This window comes from Carcharhinus amblyrhynchos, unplaced genomic scaffold, assembly GCF_965287045.1.
Source record: "Carcharhinus amblyrhynchos unplaced genomic scaffold, sCarAmb.v2.hapA scaffold_62, whole genome shotgun sequence".
Lineage (NCBI taxonomy): Eukaryota > Metazoa > Chordata > Chondrichthyes > Carcharhiniformes > Carcharhinidae > Carcharhinus > Carcharhinus amblyrhynchos.
This window is the reverse complement of record NW_027649802.1, coordinates 1,195,225-1,219,249: the sequence shown is the minus strand read 5'-3', so window position 1 is coordinate 1,219,249 and position 24,025 is coordinate 1,195,225. Positions and strand designations below refer to the sequence as shown.

The 24,025-nt window shown below is 46.9% G+C and overlaps 1 protein-coding gene across 1 annotated transcript in view; it reads right to left on the bottom strand.

Annotated features, from left to right (window-relative positions):
• Nucleotides 1-18,335: 18,335 nt before the first annotated feature.
• Nucleotides 18,336-24,025, bottom strand: part of LOC145337700 (NACHT, LRR and PYD domains-containing protein 3-like) — a 75,293-nt gene continuing 69,603 nt past the window's right edge. The window contains exons 12-13 of the mRNA XM_080182532.1: nt 21,722-21,889; nt 18,336-19,380 (exon numbers count right to left, since the gene is read on the bottom strand). Of these exons, the coding sequence (XP_080038658.1) occupies nt 19,293-19,380; nt 21,722-21,889 (256 nt within the window). The 3' untranslated portion in view covers nt 18,336-19,292. The remainder of the gene's footprint in view (nt 19,381-21,721; nt 21,890-24,025) is intronic.

The following is a 24,025-nucleotide window of genomic DNA, read 5'->3' as shown; positions in this document are numbered from 1 at the left end:
CACTGAGACCCTGAAGCAGTGAGACACTGAGACTCTAAGACCCTGAGACACTGAGACATTGAGACACTGAGACCCTGAGTCCTTGAGACCTTGAGACACTGAGACCATGAGACACTGAGGCCCGGAGCCCCTGTGACACAGAAACACTGAGACCCTGAGACACTGGGACACTGAGTCCCTGAGACACTGGGACACTGACAGAATGAGACCCAGAGACCCTGTGACCCAGAGATCCAGAGACCCAGAGAATCTGAGACCCTGAGAACCTGAGACCCAGAGACACTGAGACCATGAGACACTGAGACATTGAGACCCTGAGTCACTGAGACACTGAGATACTGAGACCCTGAGACACTGAGAACCAGAGACCATTAGACACTGGGACACTGAGACACAGAGACCCAGAGACCATGAGGGACTGTGACACTGAGACACTGACTCACAGAGACTCAGGGACCTTGAGAAACTGAGACACTGAGACCCAGAGACCGAGAGACCCAGAGCCCAGAAACCCAGAGTTCCAGAGACCCTGAGATCCTGAGACCCAGAGACACTGAGACCAAATGACCCACATACCCTGACACCCTGAGACACTGAGCGACTGAGACACTCTGCAATTCTGGGATGCTGAGACACAGAGACACTGAGGCACTGAGACTCTGAGACACTGAGACACTGAGTCACAGAGACACTGAGACTCTGAGACTCTGAGATACTGAGGCACTGAGACTCTGAGACACTGAGACTCAGAGACACTGAGACACTGAGGCACTGAGACTCTGAGACACTGAGACTCTGAGACACAGAGACACTGAGACTCTGAGACTCTGAGATACTGAGACTCTGAGACACTGAGACACAGATTTTCTGAGACTCTGAGACACTGAGACTCTGAGACACTGAGACTCTGAGACACTGAGACTCTGAGACTCTGAGACACAGATACACAGAGACACAGAGACACTGAGACACTGACATTCTGAGACTCTGAGAGACAGAGACGCAGAGACACTGAGTCACAGAAACACCGAGACTCTGAGACGCTGAGACACTGAGATACTGAGACACTCACATTCTGAGCCTCTGAGACACAGAGACGCTGAGGCACAGAGACACCGAGACTCAGAGACACTGAGACTCTGAGACACTGAGGCTCTGAGACGCTGAGACACTGAGACACTGAGACACTCGAACTCTGAGACTGTGAGACCCTGGGACACTGAGACACAGAGACTCTGAGACTCTGAGACACAGAGACACTGAGATGCTAAGACACTGAGACGCAGAGACACTGAGACACAGAAACACCGAGACTCTGAGACACTGAGACAGTGACATTCTGAGACTCTGAGATACAGAAACGCAGAGACACTAAGACACAGAAACACTGAGAGTCTGAGACACTGAGCCTCTGATTCTCTGAGACTCAGAGACACTGAGACACTGAGGCTCTGAGACACTGAGACACTGAGGCACTGAGACACTGAGACACAGAGACACAGAAACATTGAGACACAGAGACACTGAGACACTGAGGCTCTGAGACACTGAGACAATGAGACACTGAGACACAGAGACTCTGAGACACTAAACTCTGAGAAACTGAGTCTCTGAGACTCTGAGACACTGAGACACAGAGACATTGAGACACTGAGACTCTGAGGCACTGAGAGTCTGAGACTCTGAGACACTGAGACACTGAGACACTGAGACACTGAGTCACAGAGACACTGAGACTCTGAGACTCTGAGATACTGAGACACTGAGACACAGAGACACAGATGCACAGAGACACTGAGACTCTGAGATACTGAGACGCAGAGACGCAGAGACACTGAGACACTGAGACTCTGAGACACTGAGACTCTGAGACACTGAGACACTGAGACACTGAGTCACAGAGACACTGAGACTCTGAGACACTGAGACACTGAGACTCTGAGACACTGAGACACTGAGACACTGAGACTCTGAGACACTGAGACTCTGAGACTCTGAGACACAGATACACAGAGACACAGAGACACTGAGACACTGACATTCTGAGACTCTGAGAGACAGAGACGCAGAGACACTGAGTCACAGAAACACCGAGACTCTGAGACGCTGAGACACTGAGATACTGAGACACTCACATTCTGAGCCTCTGAGACACAGAGACGCTGAGGCACAGAGACACCGAGACTCAGAGACACTGAGACTCTGAGACACTGAGGCTCTGAGACGCTGAGACACTGAGACACTGAGACACTCGAACTCTGAGACTGTGAGACCCTGGGACACTGAGACACAGAGACTCTGAGACTCTGAGACACAGAGACACTGAGATGCTAAGACACTGAGACGCAGAGACACTGAGACACAGAAACACCGAGACTCTGAGACACTGAGACAGTGACATTCTGAGACTCTGAGATACAGAAACGCAGAGACACTAAGACACAGAAACACTGAGAGTCTGAGACACTGAGCCTCTGATTCTCTGAGACTCAGAGACACTGAGACACTGAGGCACTGAGACACTGAGACACAGAGACACAGAAACATTGAGACACAGAGACACTGAGACACTGAGGCTCTGAGACACTGAGACACAGAGACACAGAAACATTGAGACACAGAGACACTGAGACACTGAGGCTCTGAGACACTGAGACAATGAGACACTGAGACACAGAGACTCTGAGACACTAAACTCTGAGAAACTGAGTCTCTGAGACTCTGAGACACTGAGACACAGAGACATTGAGACACTGAGACTCTGAGGCACTGAGAGTCTGAGACTCTGAGACACTGAGACACTGAGACACTGAGACACAGAGACACTGAGACACTGAGACACAGAGACTCTGAGACACTGAGGCTCTGAGACACTGAAACTCTGAGACTCTGAGACTCTGAGACACTGAGACTCTGAGACACTGAGGAGCTGAGGTACAGAGACAAAGAGACACAGAGTTACAGAGACACTGAGACTCTAAGACTCTGAGAAACTGCGACTCTGAGACAGTGAGACACTGATACACTCAGACTCTGAGACACTGAGACTCTGCGATTCTGGGACACTGAGACTCTGAGACACTGAGACACAGAGACACAGAGACATTGAGACACTGAGACTCTGAGACTCTGAGGCCCTGAGACTCTGAGACACAGAAACTCTGAGTCTCTGAGACTCTGAGACACTGAGACACAGAGACATTGAGACTCTGAGACTCTGAGACACAGAGGAACTGAGACACTGAGACTCTGAGAATATGAGACACTGAGACACTGAGGCTCTGAGGCACTGGGAGTCTGAGACACTGAGAAACTGAGGCTCTGAGACTCAGAGACACCGAGACACTGAGTCACTGAGACACAGAGACACTGAAACTCTGAGACTCTGAGACACTGAGACACTGAGACACAGAGACACAGAGACACTGAGACACTGAGACTCTGATTTTCTGAGACACTGAGACACTGTGACTCTGAGACTCTTCGACACTAAGACACAGAGACACTGAGACACTGAGACTCTGAGACACTGAGAATCTGAGCCTCTGAGATACTGAGGAGCAGGGGTACAGAGACAAAGAGACACAGAGTTACAGAGACACTGAGACTCTGAGACACTGAGACTCTGAGACTCTGAGAAACTGCAACTCTGAGACAGTGAGACACTGATACACTCAGACTCTGAGACACTGAGACTCTGTGATTCTGGGACACTGAGACTCTGAGACACTGAGACACAGAGACACAGAGACATTGAGACACTGAGACTCTGAGACTCTGAGAAACTGCAACTCTGAGACAGTGAGACACTGATACACTCAGACTCTGAGACACTGAGACTCTGTGATTCTGGGACACTGAGACTCTGAGACACTGAGACACAGAGACACAGAGACATTGAGACACTGAGACTCTGAGACTCTGAGGCATTGAGACTCTGAGACACAGAAACTCTGAGTCTCTGAGACTCTGAGACACTGAGACACAGAGACATTGAGACTCTGAGACTCTGAGACTCTGAGACCCTGAGACTCTGAGGCACTGAGACTCTGAGACACAGAGGAACTGAGACACTGAGACACTGAGACTCTGAGAATATGAAACACTGAGGCTCTGAGGCACTGGGAGTCTGAGACACTGAGAAACTGAGGCTCTGAGACTCAGAGACACCGAGACACTGAGTCACTGAGACACAGAGACACTGAAACTCTGAGACTCTGAGACACTGAGACACAGAGACTCTGATTTTCTGAGACACTGAGACACTGTGACTCTGAGACTCTTAGACACTGAGAATCTGAGCCTCTGAGATACTGAGGAGCAGAGGTACAGAGACAAAGAGACACAGAGATACGGAGACTCTGAGACTCTGAGAATCTGAGACACTGTGAAACTGCGACTCTGAGACAGTGAGACACTGAGCCACTCAGATTCTGCGACTCTGAGTCTCTGCGATTCTGGGAAGCTGAGACACAGAGACACTGAGGCACTGAGACATTGAGACTCTGAGACACTGAAACACTGACACTCTGAGACACTGAGATACAGAGACAGTGAGACACTGAGACTCTGAGAGACAGAGTCACAGAGAGACTGAGACACTGAGAAACTGAGACTCTGAGACACAGAGACACTGAGACAGTGAGACTCTGAGCCACTGAGATGCTGAGACACAGAGACACTGAGACATTGAGACACTGAGGCACTGAGACAATGAGACTCTGAGACACTGAGAGTCTGAGACACTGAGACTCTGAGACTCTGAGAAGCTGAGACACAGAGACACTGAGCCGCTGTGACACTGAGACTCTGAGACACTGATACACAGAGACACTGAGACTCTGAGACACATACACAGAGACACTGAAACTCTGAGACTCTGAGACACTGAGACTCTGAGACAGTGAGACTCTGAGACTGAGACACTGAGCCTCTGAGACACTGTGACACTGAAACACGGAGACTCTGAGACTCAGAGACTCTGAGACATGGAGACTCTGCGATTCTGAGACTCTGAGACACAGAGGAACTGAGACACTGAGACTCTGAGACTCTGAGACACAGAGACACCGAGACTCTGAGACACTGAGACTCTGAGACTCTGAGACACTGCGACACTGAGACACTGAGAAACTGAAACACAGAGACACTGAGACTGTGAGTCTCTGAGACGCTGAGACTGTGAGTCTCTGAGACACTGAGACGCAGAGGTACAGACACTGAAACTCTGAGACACAGAGACACTGAGGCACTGAGTTTGTGAGACTGAGACACAGAGACAGAGAGACACTGAGACACTGAGACTCTGAGGCGCTGAGACCCAGAGACACTGAGACACTGAGACACTGAGCAATTGAGACACTGAGGCACTGAGACACTGAGAGTCTGAGACACTGAGTCTCTGAGACTGAGAAGCTGAGACTCTGAGACACTGAGACACAGAGACACTGAGGCACTGAGTTTGTGAGACTGTGACACAGAGACACTGAGACACTGTGACGCTGAGACTCTGATACACAAAGACATAAATGCATAGAGACACTGAGACAGTGAGACTCTGAGCCACTGAGATGTTGAGACTCTGAGACACAGAGACACTGAGACACTCAGACATTGAGACACTGAGACTCTGAGAAACTGAAACACAGAGACACTGAAACACTGAGACTCTGAGACACTGAGATACAGATACACTGAGACTCTGAGACACAGAGAGACTGAGACACTGAGAAACAGAGAATCTGAGATGCTGAGATGCTGAGACTCTGAGACACTGAGACACTGAAACAGTGAGACACTCAGACTCTGAGACACAGAGACACAGAGACAGTGACACACTGAGACACTGAGCCACTGAGACACAGAGATACTGAGACTCTGAGACCATGAGACACAGAGACACAGATACACAGAGACACGGAGACACTGAGACTCTGAGACTCTGAGACACAGAGACACTGAGAAACTGAAACACAGAGTCACTGAGACTGAGTCTCTGAGACACTGAGACGCAGAGGTACAGACACAGACACTGAGATACAGAGAATCAGAGACACAGAGGTATGGAGACACAGAGACTCTGAGACTCTGAGTCTCTGAGACACTGAGAAACTGCGACTCTGAGACACTGAGACTCTGAAAGACAGACACTCAGACTCTGAGAAGCTGAGACACTGAGACACTGAGATTCTGAGACACTGAGACACTGAGACACTGTGACGCTGAGACACTGAGGCACTGAGTTTGTGAGACTGTGACACAGAGACAGAGAGACACTGAGACACTGAGACTCTGAGACGCTGAGACACAGAGACACTGAGACACTGTGGCGCTGAGATCTGATACACAAAGACACAAATACATAGAGACACTGAGACAGTGAGACTCTGAGCCACTGAGATGTTGAGACTCTGATTCACAAAGACACTGAGACACTGAGACATTGAGACACTGAGTCTCTGCGATTCTGGGACGCTGAGACACAGAGACACTGAGGCACTGAGACTCTGAGACACTGAGTCAAAGAGACACTGAGACACTGAGACTCTGAGACTCTGAGACACTGAGAAACTGCAACTCTGAGACAAAGAGACACTGAGACACTGAGTCTCTGAGACACTGAGTCAAAGAGACACTGAGACACTGAGACTCTGAGACTCTGAGACACTGAGAAACTGAGAAACTGCAACTCTGAGACAAAGAGACACTGAGACACTGAGTCTCTGAGACACTGAGTCAAAGAGACACTGAGACACTGAGACACTGAGACACTGAGACTCTGAGAAACTGAAACACAGAGACACTGAGACACAGACACTCTGAGACACTGAAACGCTGACACTCTGAGACACTGAGATACAGAGACACTGAGACACTGAGACTCTGAGACACAGAGACACAGAGAGACTGAGACACAGAGAAACAGAGAATCTGAGATGCTGAGATGCTGAGGCTCTGAGACACTGAAACAGTGTGACACTAAGACTCTCAGACACAAACACACAGAGACACAGAGAGAATGAGACACTGAGCCACTGAGACACAGAGATACTGAGACTCTGAGACCATGAGACAAGAGACACAGATACACAGAGACATGGAGACACTGAGACTCTGTGACACTGAGACTCTGAGACTCTGAGACACAGAGACACTGAGAAACTGAAACACAGAGTCACTGAGACTCTGAGTCTCTGAGACACTGAGACGCAGAGGTACAAAGACACAGAGACACTGAGACACAGAGAATCAGAGACACAGAGACACTGAGACTCTGAACATAGAACATAGAACATTACAGCGCAGAACAGGCCCTTCGGCCCACGATGTTGCACCAACCAATTAAAAAACAATGACCCTCTAACCTCAACCAATCCCTTTCCATCCATAAACCTATCTACGGATCTCTTAAACGCCCCCAAACTAGGCGCATTTACAACTGCAGCAGGCAGGGCATTCCAATCCCTCACCACCCTCTGGGTAAAGAACCTACCCCTGACATCCGTCCTATAACTACCCCCCCTTAATTTAAAGCCATGCCCCCTCGTGCTAGATTTCTCCATCAGAGGAAAAAGGCTATCACTATCCACCCTATCTAAACCTCTAATCATCTTATATGTTTCAATAAGATCCCCTCTTAGCCGCCTTCTTTCCAGCGAAAACAACCCCAAATCCCTCAGCCTCTCCTCATAGGACCTCCCCTCCATACCAGGCAACATCCTGGTAAACCTCCTCTGCACCCTCTCCAAAGCCTCCACATCCTTCCTGTAATGTGGGGACCAGAACTGCACACAGTACTCCAAGTGCGGCCGCACCAGAGTTGTGTACAGTTGCAACATTACACTGCGACTCCTAAATTCAATCCCCCTACCAATAAACGCCAAGACACCGTATGCCTTCTTAACAACCTTATCTACTTGATTCCCAACTTTCAGGGATCTATGTACACATACACCTAGATCCCTCTGCTCCTCCACTCTATTCAAAGTCCTCCCGTTAGCCCTATACTCGACACATCTGTTATTCCTACCGAAATGAATTACCTCACACTTCTCCGCATTAAACTCCATCCGCCACCTCTCGGCCCAGCTCTGCAACCTGTCTAAGTCTTCCTGCAAACTATGACACCCTTCCTCACTATCTACCAACCTCCGACTTTGGTGTCATCAGCAAATTTACTAATCCACCCAACTATACCCTCATCCAGATCATTAATAAAAATTACAAACAGCAGTGGCCCCAAAACAGATCCCTGAGGCACACCACTCGTAACCGAACTCCATGATGAATATTTACCATCAACCACCACCCTCTGTCTCCTATCCGCTAGCCAATTCCTGATCCAATTCCTTAGATCGCCCCCAATCCCATACATCTGCATTTTCTGCAGAAGCCTTCCATGGTGAACCTTATCGAACGCCTTACTAAAATCCATATACACCACGTCCACTGCCTTACCCCCATCCACCTCTTTGGTCACTTTCTCAAAAAACTCAATAAGGTTAGTAAGGCACGACCTACCCGCCACAAAACCATGCTAACTATCTCCAATCAACTCATTACTCTCCAAATAACTATAAATCCTATCCCTAATAATTTTTTCCAAAACCTTGCCCACAACAGAAGTGAGACTCACTGGTCTATAATTCCCGGGGAAGTCTCTGTTCCCCTTCTTAAACAATGGGACAACATTCGCTAACCTCCAATCTTCTGGCACTATACCAGAGACCAACGACGACCTGAAGATCAGAGCCAGAGGCTCTGTAATCACTTCTCTAGCCTCCCAGAGAATCCTAGGGTAAATCCCGTCCGGACCAGGGGACTTATCTATTTTCAAACCCTCCAGAATATCCAGCACATCCCCCTTATCAACTGTAACACTGTCAATTCTACTCCCCTGCAACCCAGTGTCCTCCTCAGCTATATCCATGTCCCCCTGCGTGAACACCGAAGAGAAATATTGGTTCAATGCTTCACCAATCTCCTCCGGTTCCACACATAACTTCCCTCTGCCGTCTATAACTGGCCCTAACCTTGCCCTAACCAACCTTCTGTTCTTGACATACCTATAGAACGCCTTAGGATTCTCCTTAACCCTATCAGCCAAAGTCTTCTCATGTCCTCTTTTAGCCCTTCTTAGCTCGCTCTTCAACTCCCTCCTAGCCAATCTAAAGCTTTCTAGTGCACTATCCGAGTGCTCACGTCTCATCCGAACATAAGCCTCCTTTTTCTTTTTAACCGACGAAGAAACTTTTTTGGTGCACCACGGTTCCCTAGCCCTACCAAATCCTCCTTGCCTGACAGGGACATACCTATCACAGACTCGCAGTAGCTGCTCCTTGAAAAAACTCCACATTTCGGACGTTCCCAGTCCCTGTAATCTCCTAGTCCAACCTATGTTTCCTAATTCTCTCCTAATAGCCTCATAATTACCCTTCCCCCAGCTAAAACTACTGACCCGAGGTTCATGCCTATCCCTTTCCATCACTAAGGTGAACGTAACCGAATTGTGGTCACTATCACCAAAATGCACACCAACTTCCAAATCCAACACCTGGTCTGGCTCATTTCCCAGCACCAAATCCAATATAGCCTCACCTCTAGTTGGCCTGTCTACATACTGAGTCAAAAAACCTTCCTGCACGCTTTGTACAAAAACTGACCCCTCTAACGAGCTAGAACTATAGCAATTCCAATCAATGTTAGTAAAGTTAAAGTCCCCCATAACAATTACCCTATTACTTTCACTCCTAACCAGGATCGTCTCCGCAATCCTTTCCTCAACCTCTCTAGAACTTTTAGGAGGTCTATAAAAGACTCCCAACAGGGTGACCTCTCCTCTCCTATTTCTAATCTCCGCCCCATACTACCTCAACAGACAAGTCCTCATCAAACTTCCTCTCTGACACTGTGATACAATCCCTGACCAATAATGCTACCCCTCCCCCCCTTCTACCTCCTTCTCTACTCCGACTAAAGCATTTGTACCCCGGGACCTGCAACATCCATTCCTGACCCTGCTCTATCCATGTCTCTGAAATGGCCACAACATCAAAGTCCCAGGTACTGATCCACGCTGCAAGTTCATCCACTTTATTGTGAATACTCCTTGCATTGAAGTATACACATTTCAAACCCTGCTCCACCCCACCCCTGCGATGCCATGCATTGCAGTCCCCATCCATGCACCCCTCACTTTCAACCCCTCTACTCAGGATCCCTCCCCCCCCTCCGAATCAGTTTAAACCTTGTGTAGGTTTGGTGTCAGTGGTAACCAACACTCAAATAGGCTGAGCAGGTATGCCTGCTTCCCAAGAACGAGATTCACAGATTTTGAGTGCTGATGAATTGAGAATTAAATTATCCTACCATCCGGGAGAAGTCTATCCAGATGATGAGGGATGAATACCGGAGCTACATTTCCAGTGTCAATAATGAGAGGTTTAAACTCATCAGGATCAGATGTGGTCTAAATATTCTTTGGGTCCAAATGCGATTGTGAGATTGGATGTGAGCTATGCCTGAACTTCTCTGATCTGAGGGAGGGCGCTGTTATTCTGTTGACTTATCAAACTCTGAGGAGATCTTATCTCAAGACGTGTCAATTGCCAGGATGTGCAGGAGCCGTCCTGTTCATCAGGATAATCTGATTCGAAATGTTTCCTGATCCCGGAAGGTGGTTTGAGGAGTAATAGAGGTGATGTTGATGTTAATACTGCACCAATTCTAATCAGGTTGGCAAAACAGACTCAGTATGATGTCTCACAACACCATCTTCGCCTGATAAAGGAGCAACGCTCTGAAAGCTCGGAATTATAAATAAACCTGTTGGACTTTAATCTGGTGTTTTGAGACTTCTCACTGTGCCCACCCCAGTCCAACGCTGCATCTCCACCTCAAAACTAATCCAATCATTGTTTCCAATCATGCAGAATGCAGAAACCTGACTGAGTTCCATTCTTGTTCAGTTCTAATCATCAGAATGGTTTAATTCTGGGGAACACCAAAGCTGAAGTTTGTCTTGCCCAACGGCGAGGTGTTTTGCAGGAAGGATCCCGTTCATCCATCCATGGAGAAATCCACACCGGGAAATGTTTATTTGCGAAAGAATGACAATCCCAGTTGGCATTGCTGCTAAACTGGTCAGAGTGGAAAAAGACCTAATAGATCTTAAATATTTGTTTTTATTTGTTTAGAAGCTGAGAGCAGAGTACAAAGCAGAATCTCAGAGCATAATGATGGTGATTGAACAATATAATAAGACATATATTAACCAAGAAGAATTGAAATGTAGAAGAGTTGAAGTTGAAACACTAATCCTTCACCAGAAAGTAACAAATTAAAAGGTATATTTCCAGGTTCATACAGATGATGTGACAAAATCTGTGTTCTAATGTCCACATCCAGTATAGAACCCATGGGGCATAATCGTGGCAAATGCTGAATTAATTTTAATCGAAGTACCGCACTCCACCCTAAGCAGATCTGATGGGACTCTCATGATCTTCACTCAGACGGGATGCATGCTGAATAATCCTGATCGTGGGATGCGATCGCAGGTTGGCCTAATCTCCTTGGGGTTGAAATGTGTTTGTGGGTTAGGATGTGAGGGATTCCTGATTTGAAGGGGCTCTGGTCTGAAGGATGGTGTTCTGATCCTGTTGAGTTCTCAAATAATGAGGATGTCTGATCTTAATGTGTCTCCATCCGAGGGTGGGACGTGTGAATCTTGAGAGCAGGTTTGCCACCAGCAAAGTCTGATTCTCAAGGGTTCCCGATCGTGGAGAGTGTCTGACTTGAAATGTATTCTTCAGGAGAACACGGTGTGTCGATTCTTCACTCTTGAAGATAAACATCATGGACTATTCCACATGGATGTCCTCCACAAAAAATCAACTCAGCAGTTTTGATCTCACCTTCCAATGTTCCTCTCCCCTGCATCAACCACTCACATTCATGTTTCACTTTCCACATACTTTCTGATGCAACTTTAGAGATAGAAAATCACTTGCTAAAGGGCCCATAGCAACGGGTTAGAGATGGTAAAATAAAAAGTAAAGTTCATTTTTTATTCACAAGTAAGGCTTATGTTACATTGCACTGAAGTTACTGTGAAATTTCCCCAGTCACCACACTCCGGTGTATGTTCCATTTAATGCATCTAACCAGCACATCTTTCAGACTGTGGGAGGAAACTGGAGCGCCCGGAAAAACCCACACAATTACTGGGGGAACGTGCAGCTCCACACAGAGAGTTACCAAGCCAGGAATCGAATGTGGTTTCCTGGTGCTGTAACACAGCAGAGCCAACCACTGTGTCACAGTGCCGCCCATGGGTTTTATGCCTCTGTTATTTGGCTTCTCACAAATATATTTCCATTCTAGTTCATTACCTACATCTTTCTCTCTTTAATGTTGACCCTTTCCCTCTGCCCCTTACTTTGATTTAATAGTGTAGGACATGTTTCAGATTGTTGATTTAGTATATAGAACTGTGTTGGACCTTTACATGTTCAATCAGTACCTTTTCCCGCCAGTTCCCTCTCCAAATAGTCTTGCAAATGCGTCATCTCCCTTGAGGTCTACAACTCACTCAAGATTGACTGTTCCGAAACAACACGCCAAGTTCCTTTGGCATTTCTTTTTCATTAACCTCCCAGTATGTCCAGCTGGAGGAAAAATTAAACTTCAACATTCTCCTCATCGAATGATCATCAGATTACAAAATAAAACCTTTTCCATTATCTGTGTGTTTGCGTTGGGCCGCTTTTTGCTCAGGAACACTCTAACTTTTCATAATTGCTATTAACTTCTCTACAACTACAAAGTTCTTAACTATTTCCATTTCCTGACCTGGAAAGAGTGTGTTGCTTAGAGTGGCCCAATATGTGTTTGTTCTCTCCTTGGCATATTGACCATTTCCTGGATGGGGGGAGGGGGGGTGGTGGAGGGTGGGGCTGGGCGGTGCTTATCCACAGGGATTCCAATAATGTAGAAGAGAATTCCATCCACATGGAGATTGTCAGTTCAGGGTATCCGTTTGTGCAGAATTGGGATTGATTTGTAATTCGTTAAGTCAGAATTATTCCTACAAAACGTATTACATCCAATATTTTCTGTTTGTATAAAATGCTTCAATAACAAGTATAACTCCTTAGAGTGGATCTGTTCCAAATAATTGCCCCAATTCCACTAAACCTGGAAGTGGGCAAGTTAATTTGTGTTGGTGACAGGTTGAGGTTCCCAAAATGTAAACTCTGCCCCAAATCCCTCCCAAGTAATTGTGGCTTGAAATGCTGTCCCTACTGACTATCTGAGACAGGGAGCAAAGTTGACAAGTAATTTCCAGTATCTATTACCTTATCTCTCTTACAGTTAACATCCTGACGATTGTAATCCTCTCTCAAGGAAATCGCGGACTATCAAACTGCACCACGTGCTACCTCGTGGCAATGGCAACTGCGGATTTACTAGTCATTATCACTGATGTCTTACTGAGCTATGTGAGTGGTTATTACTTCCCAGAAAGTTTCTTGGACATCACTCCTGTGTGTACTGTTAAATCTGATGATTTTAGCCACAGACTGTTCTGTCTGGTTCACAGTCACCTTCACCTTGATGGATTTGTTGTTGTTCGATGTCAAAAACTGAAAGGAAAATATTGCATCAAGAAAACTGCAGTTGTAGTTCTAACTACAACGGGCATTCTGCTCTGTTTAAAAAACAACCCATGGTCCTTTATTTCTGAACCTGGAGAAATAATCAATATTGTTCCATGGTACTGTGATACCAAACTAGACGCTTTACGTGATCCCAGATGGCTTGGATACTCGTGGTTTGATAAGTTTGTAAACCCATTGCTACCATTTGATTCCATACTGTTGATAAATGCTCTCACAGTCAGACATATATTGGTGACCAGTCGTGTCCATAAGGGACTGAGGGCTCAGAGTAAGTTGGAGAATCAGGATGACACAGAGATGGAGAGCAGAAAGAAAGATATGGTTTTACTATTCACAATATCCGGCAGCTTCATAGTGCTGTGGTTGTTGAATGTTCTTCAAATCTTCTATATTGATGCAAGAGCACTAGTTTACGTTATCTATTCTGAATATGTATTCCAGCAAGTGGGAGTGATGCTGCGTAATTTAAGTTGCCGCACAAACACAATTATTTATGGGGTGACTCAAACCAAATTTAGAGAGCAACTCAAGAATGCAGTGATACATCTGCTAACAATGATGACTAAATTAATGAAGAAACCAAACAGCTCGCAAGTTTTGATCTGGATCACTGAGCTTCCAGTGATGAATCATTTAGTCCTGGGGCACAACCCTTGATCTCAAATACTGCCATGCACAGCTAATAAGGAACCCTCACCTGCTGACTGAAAGTGGCCTTAACAAGTTAGATTTCTCCGCCTGTTCAATAAGACATGGCTCAAAATATAAATGAGCTCCGCCTGCTGACTGACACATGTGACAATCAATGATATTCCTCGGGTTACTGACTGTGGTTTCATCACAGTTCATCTTCACTGAACTGAATGTTCCCAGAACAGAGCTCTGAACCAACTGACCAGAACATTTACACTTGTTTTTAAGTGGAAGAACGGCAAGATTAAAAACAAATATTAAACATGGAAAATGGATTGTAATTTTGAGATTAAAATGAAGCAGAAATTTACTCCCCCAAGCATCACAGTTACAGTCAGAGTTTGAGATTGACGTGAATTATAAAGGCACATCTTAATGAGTGTGGCAATGTTCCACCATCTTATGTTTTATATATTGTAATCTGATGATTCTGGTTAAGTATATGTATTACTCTCCAGACCTATGTGCACTTCTCCTCAGAATCAACCCCCCTCCCCATCCTGTCCACAGCCCCCCCCACCCCCCCCCATCCCACCCAGTGATGGTCATCTGAGCTTTTCCAAAATCCACCCCCAAGATCACGGTTATCATCCCCAGCTTTAATGCTTTCCAATTACCCTTTTGCAGTAAAAAGGCCAAAAGACACTTAAAAAAAAGCAAAGGCTCCACTTTTAACAATCAGTTCAATCCAGGATTTACAACCAAACTGTTATGATTTATTTTTTATTGATTCTTCACAAACTGATCACAATTTTATTAACTCTCCATTTGGAATATATTAAAATAGCATCACACTTTTGAGTTATCTCTGAGGTTTGTCGTTTCAGTTTGAATCTGGTGACTATAAGTATCCCCTTCTTCCATAAAACATTGCTAACTTCTCGTTGAATTATTCTGAACCATACTTTTAGGCTTTTTCGGTTAACTTGAGTCATTTAAAAGCTTCTTTCTGTTGTTGCTCCCCAGTTACTTTGAATGTAATATGTTCTTTAGAAAACGTACACTTTGTTGGCCTCACGTGGCCTATCCAGCTTCTCCTGACAGTATTTAGAGATGTTCACTATAGTGTGTCCGATTTCCAACTACAATATATCCTTCTAAAGCTAAAACTCAAAAGCTCTTTTATTCTTTCCAGGACCTTCAGTTGCGAAACTACCCGTCTATCAGTCTTCCTAAAGCTGCAACCCTCTCTAAGCACAACGGGAGCACAGTAGAATTTGGTCTAGCCCAAAACTGAAACAAAAAACATTGTCCAACTTCACTAGAACTGCATATTTTTTTCTTCTCCAGACACAAAAACATTACATTAATAATACTACTCAAAACACAGTATTTCAGTGCAAATATAAATCTGTTAAAAGTGTCTTTACTTTCCTCTGACCTTCGGGTAAGCATTCTCCAAGGCAACCTTCACCACACACGACAGCGCAGAGTCGCTGAGCAGAGACTGAGAGCCAAGTTCCGCACACACGAGGACGTCTCAACAGGGATCCTGGGTTCATGTGCACTATCTGTAACCCCCGTGACTTGCCTGGGTTTGTAAACTCTCACTCACTGTAATGTCTGGAGACGATACCCATCTCTGTAACCTGTGCTTAACCCTCTCTCCACTCTCACTGTTGATTCACTGGAAAGACTCACATTCCAATCATTATTCATCTCAATGGAGTTTGTGTCTTTGTGCCCTGTTTGTGAACAGGATTCCCAGCCACCTGATGAAGGGAAAGGCTGTCCCGAAAGCTTGCGGCTTTTGCTACAAATTTGTTTGGACTTTAAGCGGACGTTGTGGGATTTCTTTCTGTTTCACCCCAGTCCAACGCCAGCATCACCGCCTGGGGGAGACGGCCCTCTGCCATCTTGCCGTTGCCAGGGGAGACGGCCCGCCACCATCTTGCCGTTGCCAGGGGTTACAATGCGGCGGCCCGCGCGCGGCCCTCTGGGAGAATCCCCCTCCCCCATATGCGCACCGGCAGGTAGAGGTTTTTTTTTTAAATGTTGATGGTTTTTATTCCTAATCCGCTCCCGGCAGAATTTCTGTTCCTGCTCGATTCGGGAAGGTCGCTTCTTGTTTTTAATTTTTTTTAATCCTGATCCGCGCGGTGCAGTCTGGGAGAACACAGCGCGCAGGCGCGGTCCCGCCCCGGCCTCTGGATATAAATATGGATTTGATTTAATTTTGATTGGGTTCCTGGCGGGGTTTCCGGCTCGGAATTTCTCTCACTCTCCCCATTGCTCAACACTCACTTCTTCCTTTTTATTTAAAAACAAACGGCGGGGGAGGGGGAGGGGCCTCACCGTGACATCACGGCAACATGGCGGAGGCCCCGCCCCTCCCCAGGCCCCGGATGTTCCGCCAAAGACAAGCATCTGGGCCAGAGGCAGCAGGAGGCGACACTGGGAGGAGCAGCGCCAGCCGGGAGGGTTACAGTGGCTCCTGGTGGCCGGGAGGGGAAACAGCAGCAGCCCCGTCTCTGCCCAAAGACTTCCCCAGTTCAGCTGCTGAGACGCACTGGGACCCTCTTCAAATGTGAACTGCATCTCAAATTTTCCCCGCGTCCACCTCACCCTCCCTCTGTCCCCCTCACCCTCCCTCTGTCCACCTCACCCTCCTTCTGTCCCCCTCACCCTCCCTCTATCCACCTCACCCTCCTTCCCTCTCTCCATCCATCCCTCTCCTACAAGAACCATTCATTCAGCACAACATCTTCCCGCTCATTCCCCCAGTCTGTATTCCAGCCTTTATCAAATCCACTCTGCTCCCAGATACTTTACACCATCAGATATTACAATTCTAACATTATCATCTCTCCAATTTCATATTTGTCCAAGGCGATCACAGACTAAGGAAATTTGACACACCCACTACCACTCTCAGTGACTTTGACAAATGCACCATAGAAAGCACTCTTTCTGGTTGTCTCACATTTTGGTCTGGATCCTGCTCTCCGTCTGAGGTCCATTCCAACTGACTCAAGAACAGCTTCTTCCCAGCTGCCATCAGACTTTTAAACGAACCTAACTTGCATTAGTTCACCATAGTGCATTACTACACCTGAGCTGTGACTGTAACACTGCATTGTGTACTCTCTCCTTTCCTTCTCTATGAATCTCATGCTCTGCTTGTCTAGTCCGTAAGAAACAATACTTTACAATGAATGTTAATATATGTGACAATAATAAATCGAATCAAAAGATAAAACAATTAAAACCCCAGCAGATGAGAAAGTGACTGGAAGTTGCATCTGAATCTCCTGTTGTTAGGTTAACCATGACAGACCAATCTGGGACTTTGACATGTAAGAAATGACTTTATCAGCTGGGTTTTATTTGTTAACCTCAAGGACTTTGCCACATTTACAAATTAAAATAATTTGTGCCACCAAAACCAGGGATGTACTGCTGAAGGTTTATAAGGCTCTGGTCAGACTACCTTTGGAGTATTGTGAACAAATTTGGGCCTGTATTAAAGAAAGAATGTACTATCCCTGGAGAAGGTCCAGAAGAGGTTCAGAAGAATGATCCCGAGAATGAAAAGTTTGAGGACTCTGGGTCTGTACTCGGAGTTTAGAAAGATGAGAGGGTCCTCATTGAAACTTACAGAATACTGAAAGACCTGGATAGAATGGAATTCAGGAAGATGCTTCCATTTGTAGGAGAGACTATGATCAGAGGGCACAGCCTCAGAATAAAAGGACGACCGTTTTGCACCGAGATGAGGAGGACTTTCTTCAGCCAGAGGGTGGTGAATCTGTGGAATTCATTGCCATAGAAGGCTGTGCATGGCCAGTTCATTGAGTGTATTTAAGACAGAGATAGACAGGTTCCTGATTGGTTAGGGGATCAAATATTATAGAGAAACAATGCGAGAATGGGTTTGGAAACTTATCAGCCATGATTAAACGGTGGAGTGGACTCAATGAGCAGATCTTTTTTATTTTAATAACATACTTTATTCATAAAAATCTCAAACTATTGCAAACCTAAATGTCTAAAAATTGCAAACAGTGCAGAATAAAAGCATTTTTACAGTAGTATACAAATTACAGTCATTAAATTTCAAAACTATATACTTGCCTAAAAATTTACTGTGTGCAGAATGAGCAGAATTCCTTAAATTCTGCTCCTGTATCTTATAACTTTTTAGTTTCACTCTCACTGTTACCTACAGTATTTACACTAGTCCCCTGCTCTTCATTAGCTTGTGTACGTATTAGTTTCAGCATTCCAATGGTTCCCAATGAGGGAACAGAGTTCATGTACAGTGTCTGGTGATAAAAAGGGTTAATTCACCAGCCGAGGTTCTTGCTGTAAACTCCAATCCCTGTCAATATTGTTCAATATTCACACTGCAGTAACCAGTTCCCAGATGCAGACATGGGACTGACTGAACTTGTCTGAGGCTCACACAGAGCAGCACCTGCAGTAGGTGTGAGCCGCCAGCAGATGGTGGCATTGTGTGACTTTAATCCCCAGATAGTGAAAGAGGTTTTGAGGAGAGGCTGGTGGAGCCTTTAATTCATTCACAGAGACAGAGAGGAAACTCTGACAAGATTGACCAATCTGTCCTCTGCTGGGTACTGTCAGAATCACACACACTGTTCCCTCTCTCTGGAGAATGATCTCTGCTGCTCCATTTTGAAAGGAGGGTGAAGACTCTGTTGCTGAGAACACTGACAACACATTGCTGCTTAAACAATGGTTTGCAGCAATCTTTCCTTCAATGTGGAGACTAAAACTACAACAGTTTTCCAGCTGGGAAACCAGGTAAGCAGGGAAATCACTGCCAGGCCGGAGGGGCTGATGGAATAGGGAGGGAGAGGGGCAGGAATGAAGGGTTTGGAAGGAGCTGTCGAAGATCTTCACAATTCAGGATTTCACTGTAACCGGTGGAGCAGCAATGTTCAAAGATTGAAATGTTCACACTCTCACTCTCAGTCCCGGTCTGGATTCCCGCAGTGACTCCAGATGTCTCTCTCCATTTGAACTGAACTGATTCCTCTCCAGCCTGAAACAGATTAAAGATGAAACAGGAAATAAACAGATTGAACAACAGGGTAAATAACAGGAGACTGGAGTTAATGGGACAAATCTTCTGGTTTCTGAATCACCAGAGACCCAGACACACAACTGAAGATGAGCATCGGGACCCTGTGGATGTCCTGACACACTGATCTACCTGGGAATTGTCCCAGAGGTAGTAACTACTATTGGGGAAGTCCCCTGCTGCAGTTAGAGTCAGAGACTTGGGACAGATCCACAAAATTGACCTGGATAGTTACTCAGGTAATGTTAGACAGCTCACCACCTGGGCTAATACCTGAATAGCACAACCGAGTCCCCCAATCACTTCCCACTGATCCCCCATACTACACCTCCCACAATCTGACTAGACCCACTCATCCCTACCTCCCCTCCAGCCTGGCCACCTCCCATGAGCCCTTAAACTAATCGGACTAACCCTCCCAACTTGGCCTCATCCTGAGCCAACCTCTCCTCACCTGACATAGAAACATAGAAGATCGGAGCAGGAGGAGGCCATTTGGCCCTTCGAACCTGTTCCACCATCCATCACCATCATGTCTGATCGTCCAACTCAATAGCCTCATCCTGCTTTCTCCCCATAACCTTTGATCCCGTTCACTCCAAGTGCTCTATCCAGCTGCCTCTTCAATACATTCTTGACTAAACCTCTGATTTAAACTCATTCCCCCAGAACCAACCCCACCCCACTACCCTCTTCAAAGCTATTAACCAATCCCAACCCCCCACCACACAACCACATCTGTTTAGACCCCAACAACATGACCAACTCCCAGCCACCATCCAAACTCCCGATTAACCCTCCAACCCAACACAATACAACTCATCCACTCCCCCGACACCCAGAACTAATCCTCCAACCTCTCCCCAGCTCCCTGACTAACCATTCATCCATCTACACGCCAACCCATTCACTCCCCCAATCAACTAACACGGAGCTCCCCGGGGTCACTGTGCTGTAAATAGGGTGTGTGCTCTCTCTTCCCCGACTCTGCTCTGATGGATCTCCCCGGGGTCACTGTGCTGTAAATAGGGTGTGTGCTCTCTCTTCCCCGACTCTGCTCTGACGGAGCTCCCCGGGGTCACTGTGCTGTAAATAGGGTGTGTGCTCTCTCTTCCCCGACTCTGCTCTGACGGATCTCCCCGGGGTCACTGTGCTGTAAATAGGGTGTGTGCTCTCTCTTCCCCGACTCTGCTCTGACGGAGCTCCCCGGGGTCACTGTGCTGTAAATAGGGTGTGTGCTCTCTCTTCCCCGACTCTGCTCTGATGGATCTCCCCGGGGTCACTGTGCTGTAAATAGGGTGTGTGCTCTCTCTTCCCCGACTCTGCTCTGATGGAGCTCCCCGGGGTCACTGTGCTGTAAATAGGGTGTGTGCTCTCTCTTCCCCGACTCTGCTCTGATGGAGCTCCCCGGGGTCACTGTGCTGTAAATAGGGTGTGTGCTCTCTCTTCCCCGACTCTGCTCTGACGGAGCTCCCCGGGGTCACTGTGCTGTAAATAGGGTGTGTGCTCTCTCTTCCCCGACTCTGACGGAGCTCCCCGGGGTCACTGTGCTGTAAATAGGGTGTGTGCTCTCTCTTCCCCGACTCTGATGGAGCTCCCTGGGGTCACTGTGCTGTAAATAGGGTGTGTGCTCTCTCTTCCCCGACTCTGATGGAGCTCCCCGGTGTCACTGTGCTGTAAATAGGGTGTGTGCTCTCTCTTCCCCGACTCTGCTCTGACGGAGCTCCCCGGGGTCACTGTGCTGTAAATAGGGTGTGTGCTCTCTCTTCCCCGACTCTGCTCTGACGGAGCTCCCCGGGGTCACTGTGCTGTAAATAGGGTGTGTGCTCTCTCTTCCCCGACTCTGCTCTGATGGAGCTCCCCGGGGTCACTGTGCTGTAAATAGGGTGTGTGCTCTCTCTTCCCCGACTCTGACGGAGCTCCCCAGGGTCACTGTGCTGTAAATAGGGTGTGTGCTCTCTCTTCCCCGACTCTGCTCTGATGGAGCTCCCTGGGGTCACTGTGCTGTAAATAGGGTGTGTGCTCTCTCTTCCCCGACTCTGCTCTGACGGAGATCCCCGGGGTCACTGTGCTGTAAATAGGGTGTGTGCTCTCTCTTCCCCGACTCTGCTCTGATGGATCTCCCCGGGGTCACTGTGCTGAAGATTCTGGGAGAAATATGCAGCAGTTTCAGGTTGGGGGAATTTTCACACATTCCGGCAATCTGCTTACCATTGCTGCTGCTTGGAAGATTCAGGCCCATTTATATTTTAAATCCATTTATATTTTAATTGTTACACTAAACATTAACACAAACACTCACTCTATCCATTCCAGACTCCTGCAGGTCAGTATGAGGTGGCGGAGAGCAGGGACAGATTGATCTGTGAAGGAGTTTAATTCCAGGTTCAGACCCCTCAGTGACTGGTTTGTACAGAGAGCGGAGACGAGATCCTCAGCACAAGAATCTGTGAGAGCGTTTCTATACAGACTGGAGACCAGAGAGAGAAATAACAGGAATCAGGCTCAATCCCCAGTGTTTTATATAATACTGTTAATAACAATAATAATGTATTGTAGGAGACATTCCAAAAACATAACTTGCATTTCTGTAGAATGAGGAAATACTCAATGCTGAAAATGAAATATAAATAAACTGGAAATGCTCAGCAGGTTAGGGAAATATTTGTGAAGAGAGAAACAGGGGTAAAGTTTGAGCTTCCATTGGAACTGGGAACTGGCAGTGAATTGACAGGTTTGAAGGGACAGCGGTGGGTGGCTGGGGATGAAACAAAGAAAGGACAAACTGGAATTACAGGAGTGATTAAATGGTAAAAGTGATGATGGGACAGGACCATAATCACAGGATCCCCGTGTCCTTACTCGGAGTGGCTCGGGAGGGACATGGGATGGTCAGTGGTTTGGGAATGCAGTTTGTGGTGAGGGTGAAGATAATGGCTGTGATTTTCCCAGAAGCTGTGAATTCCCAACATGGGGATTGGAAATGGGTGGTGTGTCTGTGTGGGCAGGATAGGCAGAGTTATGAAGGTGATATTGTCAGAGGTGGACAATTAACGGCTGGCAGGCAGGGGGAGCTGCCCACTGAGGCAGCCTGGGCAGGGGACAGTCCCGGTTCAGGCAATGCTGGCACCATCTCCAAAGGCAGCCAGCAGGACTTTCAAACACAGCAGCTCTGGAGGGAGCAGCGAGGGAGCTCTGCTTACTGAATGAGGGGCTGAAATGTCAGAAAGCAGAGCAAGGGTTACCCCCCAATCACTAATTCCTCCCTGGAGGGGCTCCTCCTGGCTGCTCAGGCTCGGAGGGAGGTCCTGTTCCCTCAGGATGGGAGGAGGTTATCCCATCATTACAAGCCAGTCTGGATGGAGATTGCTGGGAGGTGAGCAGGTTTCAGACACGTGGTTACAGTGTGGAAAAGGATCAATGTCCTGATGTGTTCTGACACGGTGAGTGCAGCACAGCCTGATATGTGAATAAGGATGAGAGTGAAATTGTAGAAAGAACATCTCCACCTAGACACCGGCAATGCAAAGGCAGCAGCATTGACTGTCAGAGACATGTCCGTTAGGCTGGCACCAGCATAGGCTAGAGCAGGGTTCACCAACATATTCACTGGGCAAACACATGGCAATGTTTTTCTCACTCAAGGGGCCAATGAGTAAATTTCAGAATGATCAAGTTTGGCACAGCAGAAATTTCAATTAAAAACTAAACTGAGATATGAAAAGAAACAACTTGCTGAGCACAATAATGAGGAACAAATAAAGATGATGATTAGAGTTTAATCCTCATCAATCACAAATTGTTTCTCTCCCACATTTGCTGCAGATTGGCTCAAAAACCCATCAGCAGCAAACATGGGAAAGAAACGGCATGTGATTGGAGGAGCAGCTCCATACAGATTCTTCCATTCAAACTGAACTGTGTGACTGAGGTTCTGGAAACTCGCTCCGGGGGTCACATTGAGGGGCTTCGAGGGTCACATTCACCCCTTGGTCCACACGTTGGACAACCCTGGGCTAGAGCATGTGTTTGATGGTGATGAACAATTTGTGTGTTTGGAAAGAGAGCAAACATCATCAGGGAATGAGTGAAGAAGAGTGGAGACATCCAGGTCTTGCCATCCTTACACCAATGGAAGATGAAGTGCTGGATCAGGAAGGCCTGGGGGCAGAGTGGGTCATTACTGCTGGTGAGATGGGTTGAGTGGGTGGCCTAATGAATGGGTACAGGAGAGTGTCTGGTGAGGATAAAACATAGAGCTTGTGTATCCATCACTGGTCACAGAGAGCAGTCTGAAGGATGTACTGGGATAAGAACAAAATAACTAGGAGCAGCAGAAGGCCATTCAGCCCCTCGAGCAGACTCCATCATAGCTGATCGAATTGTAGTCACAATTATTTTCCCGCTCACTCCTCTGTAACCCTTGATTCACTTCTGAATCCAAAATCATTCTTAACTCAGCCTTGAATATATTCAATGACTCTGCCTCCACTAGTCTCCAGGGAACAGAATTCCACTGACCAGTGACCATCTAAAAGATAAATTCTCCTCATTTCAGTCTTAAGGGACTGATAATTACATTTGAAATCTGTCCCCTCGTTCTGGT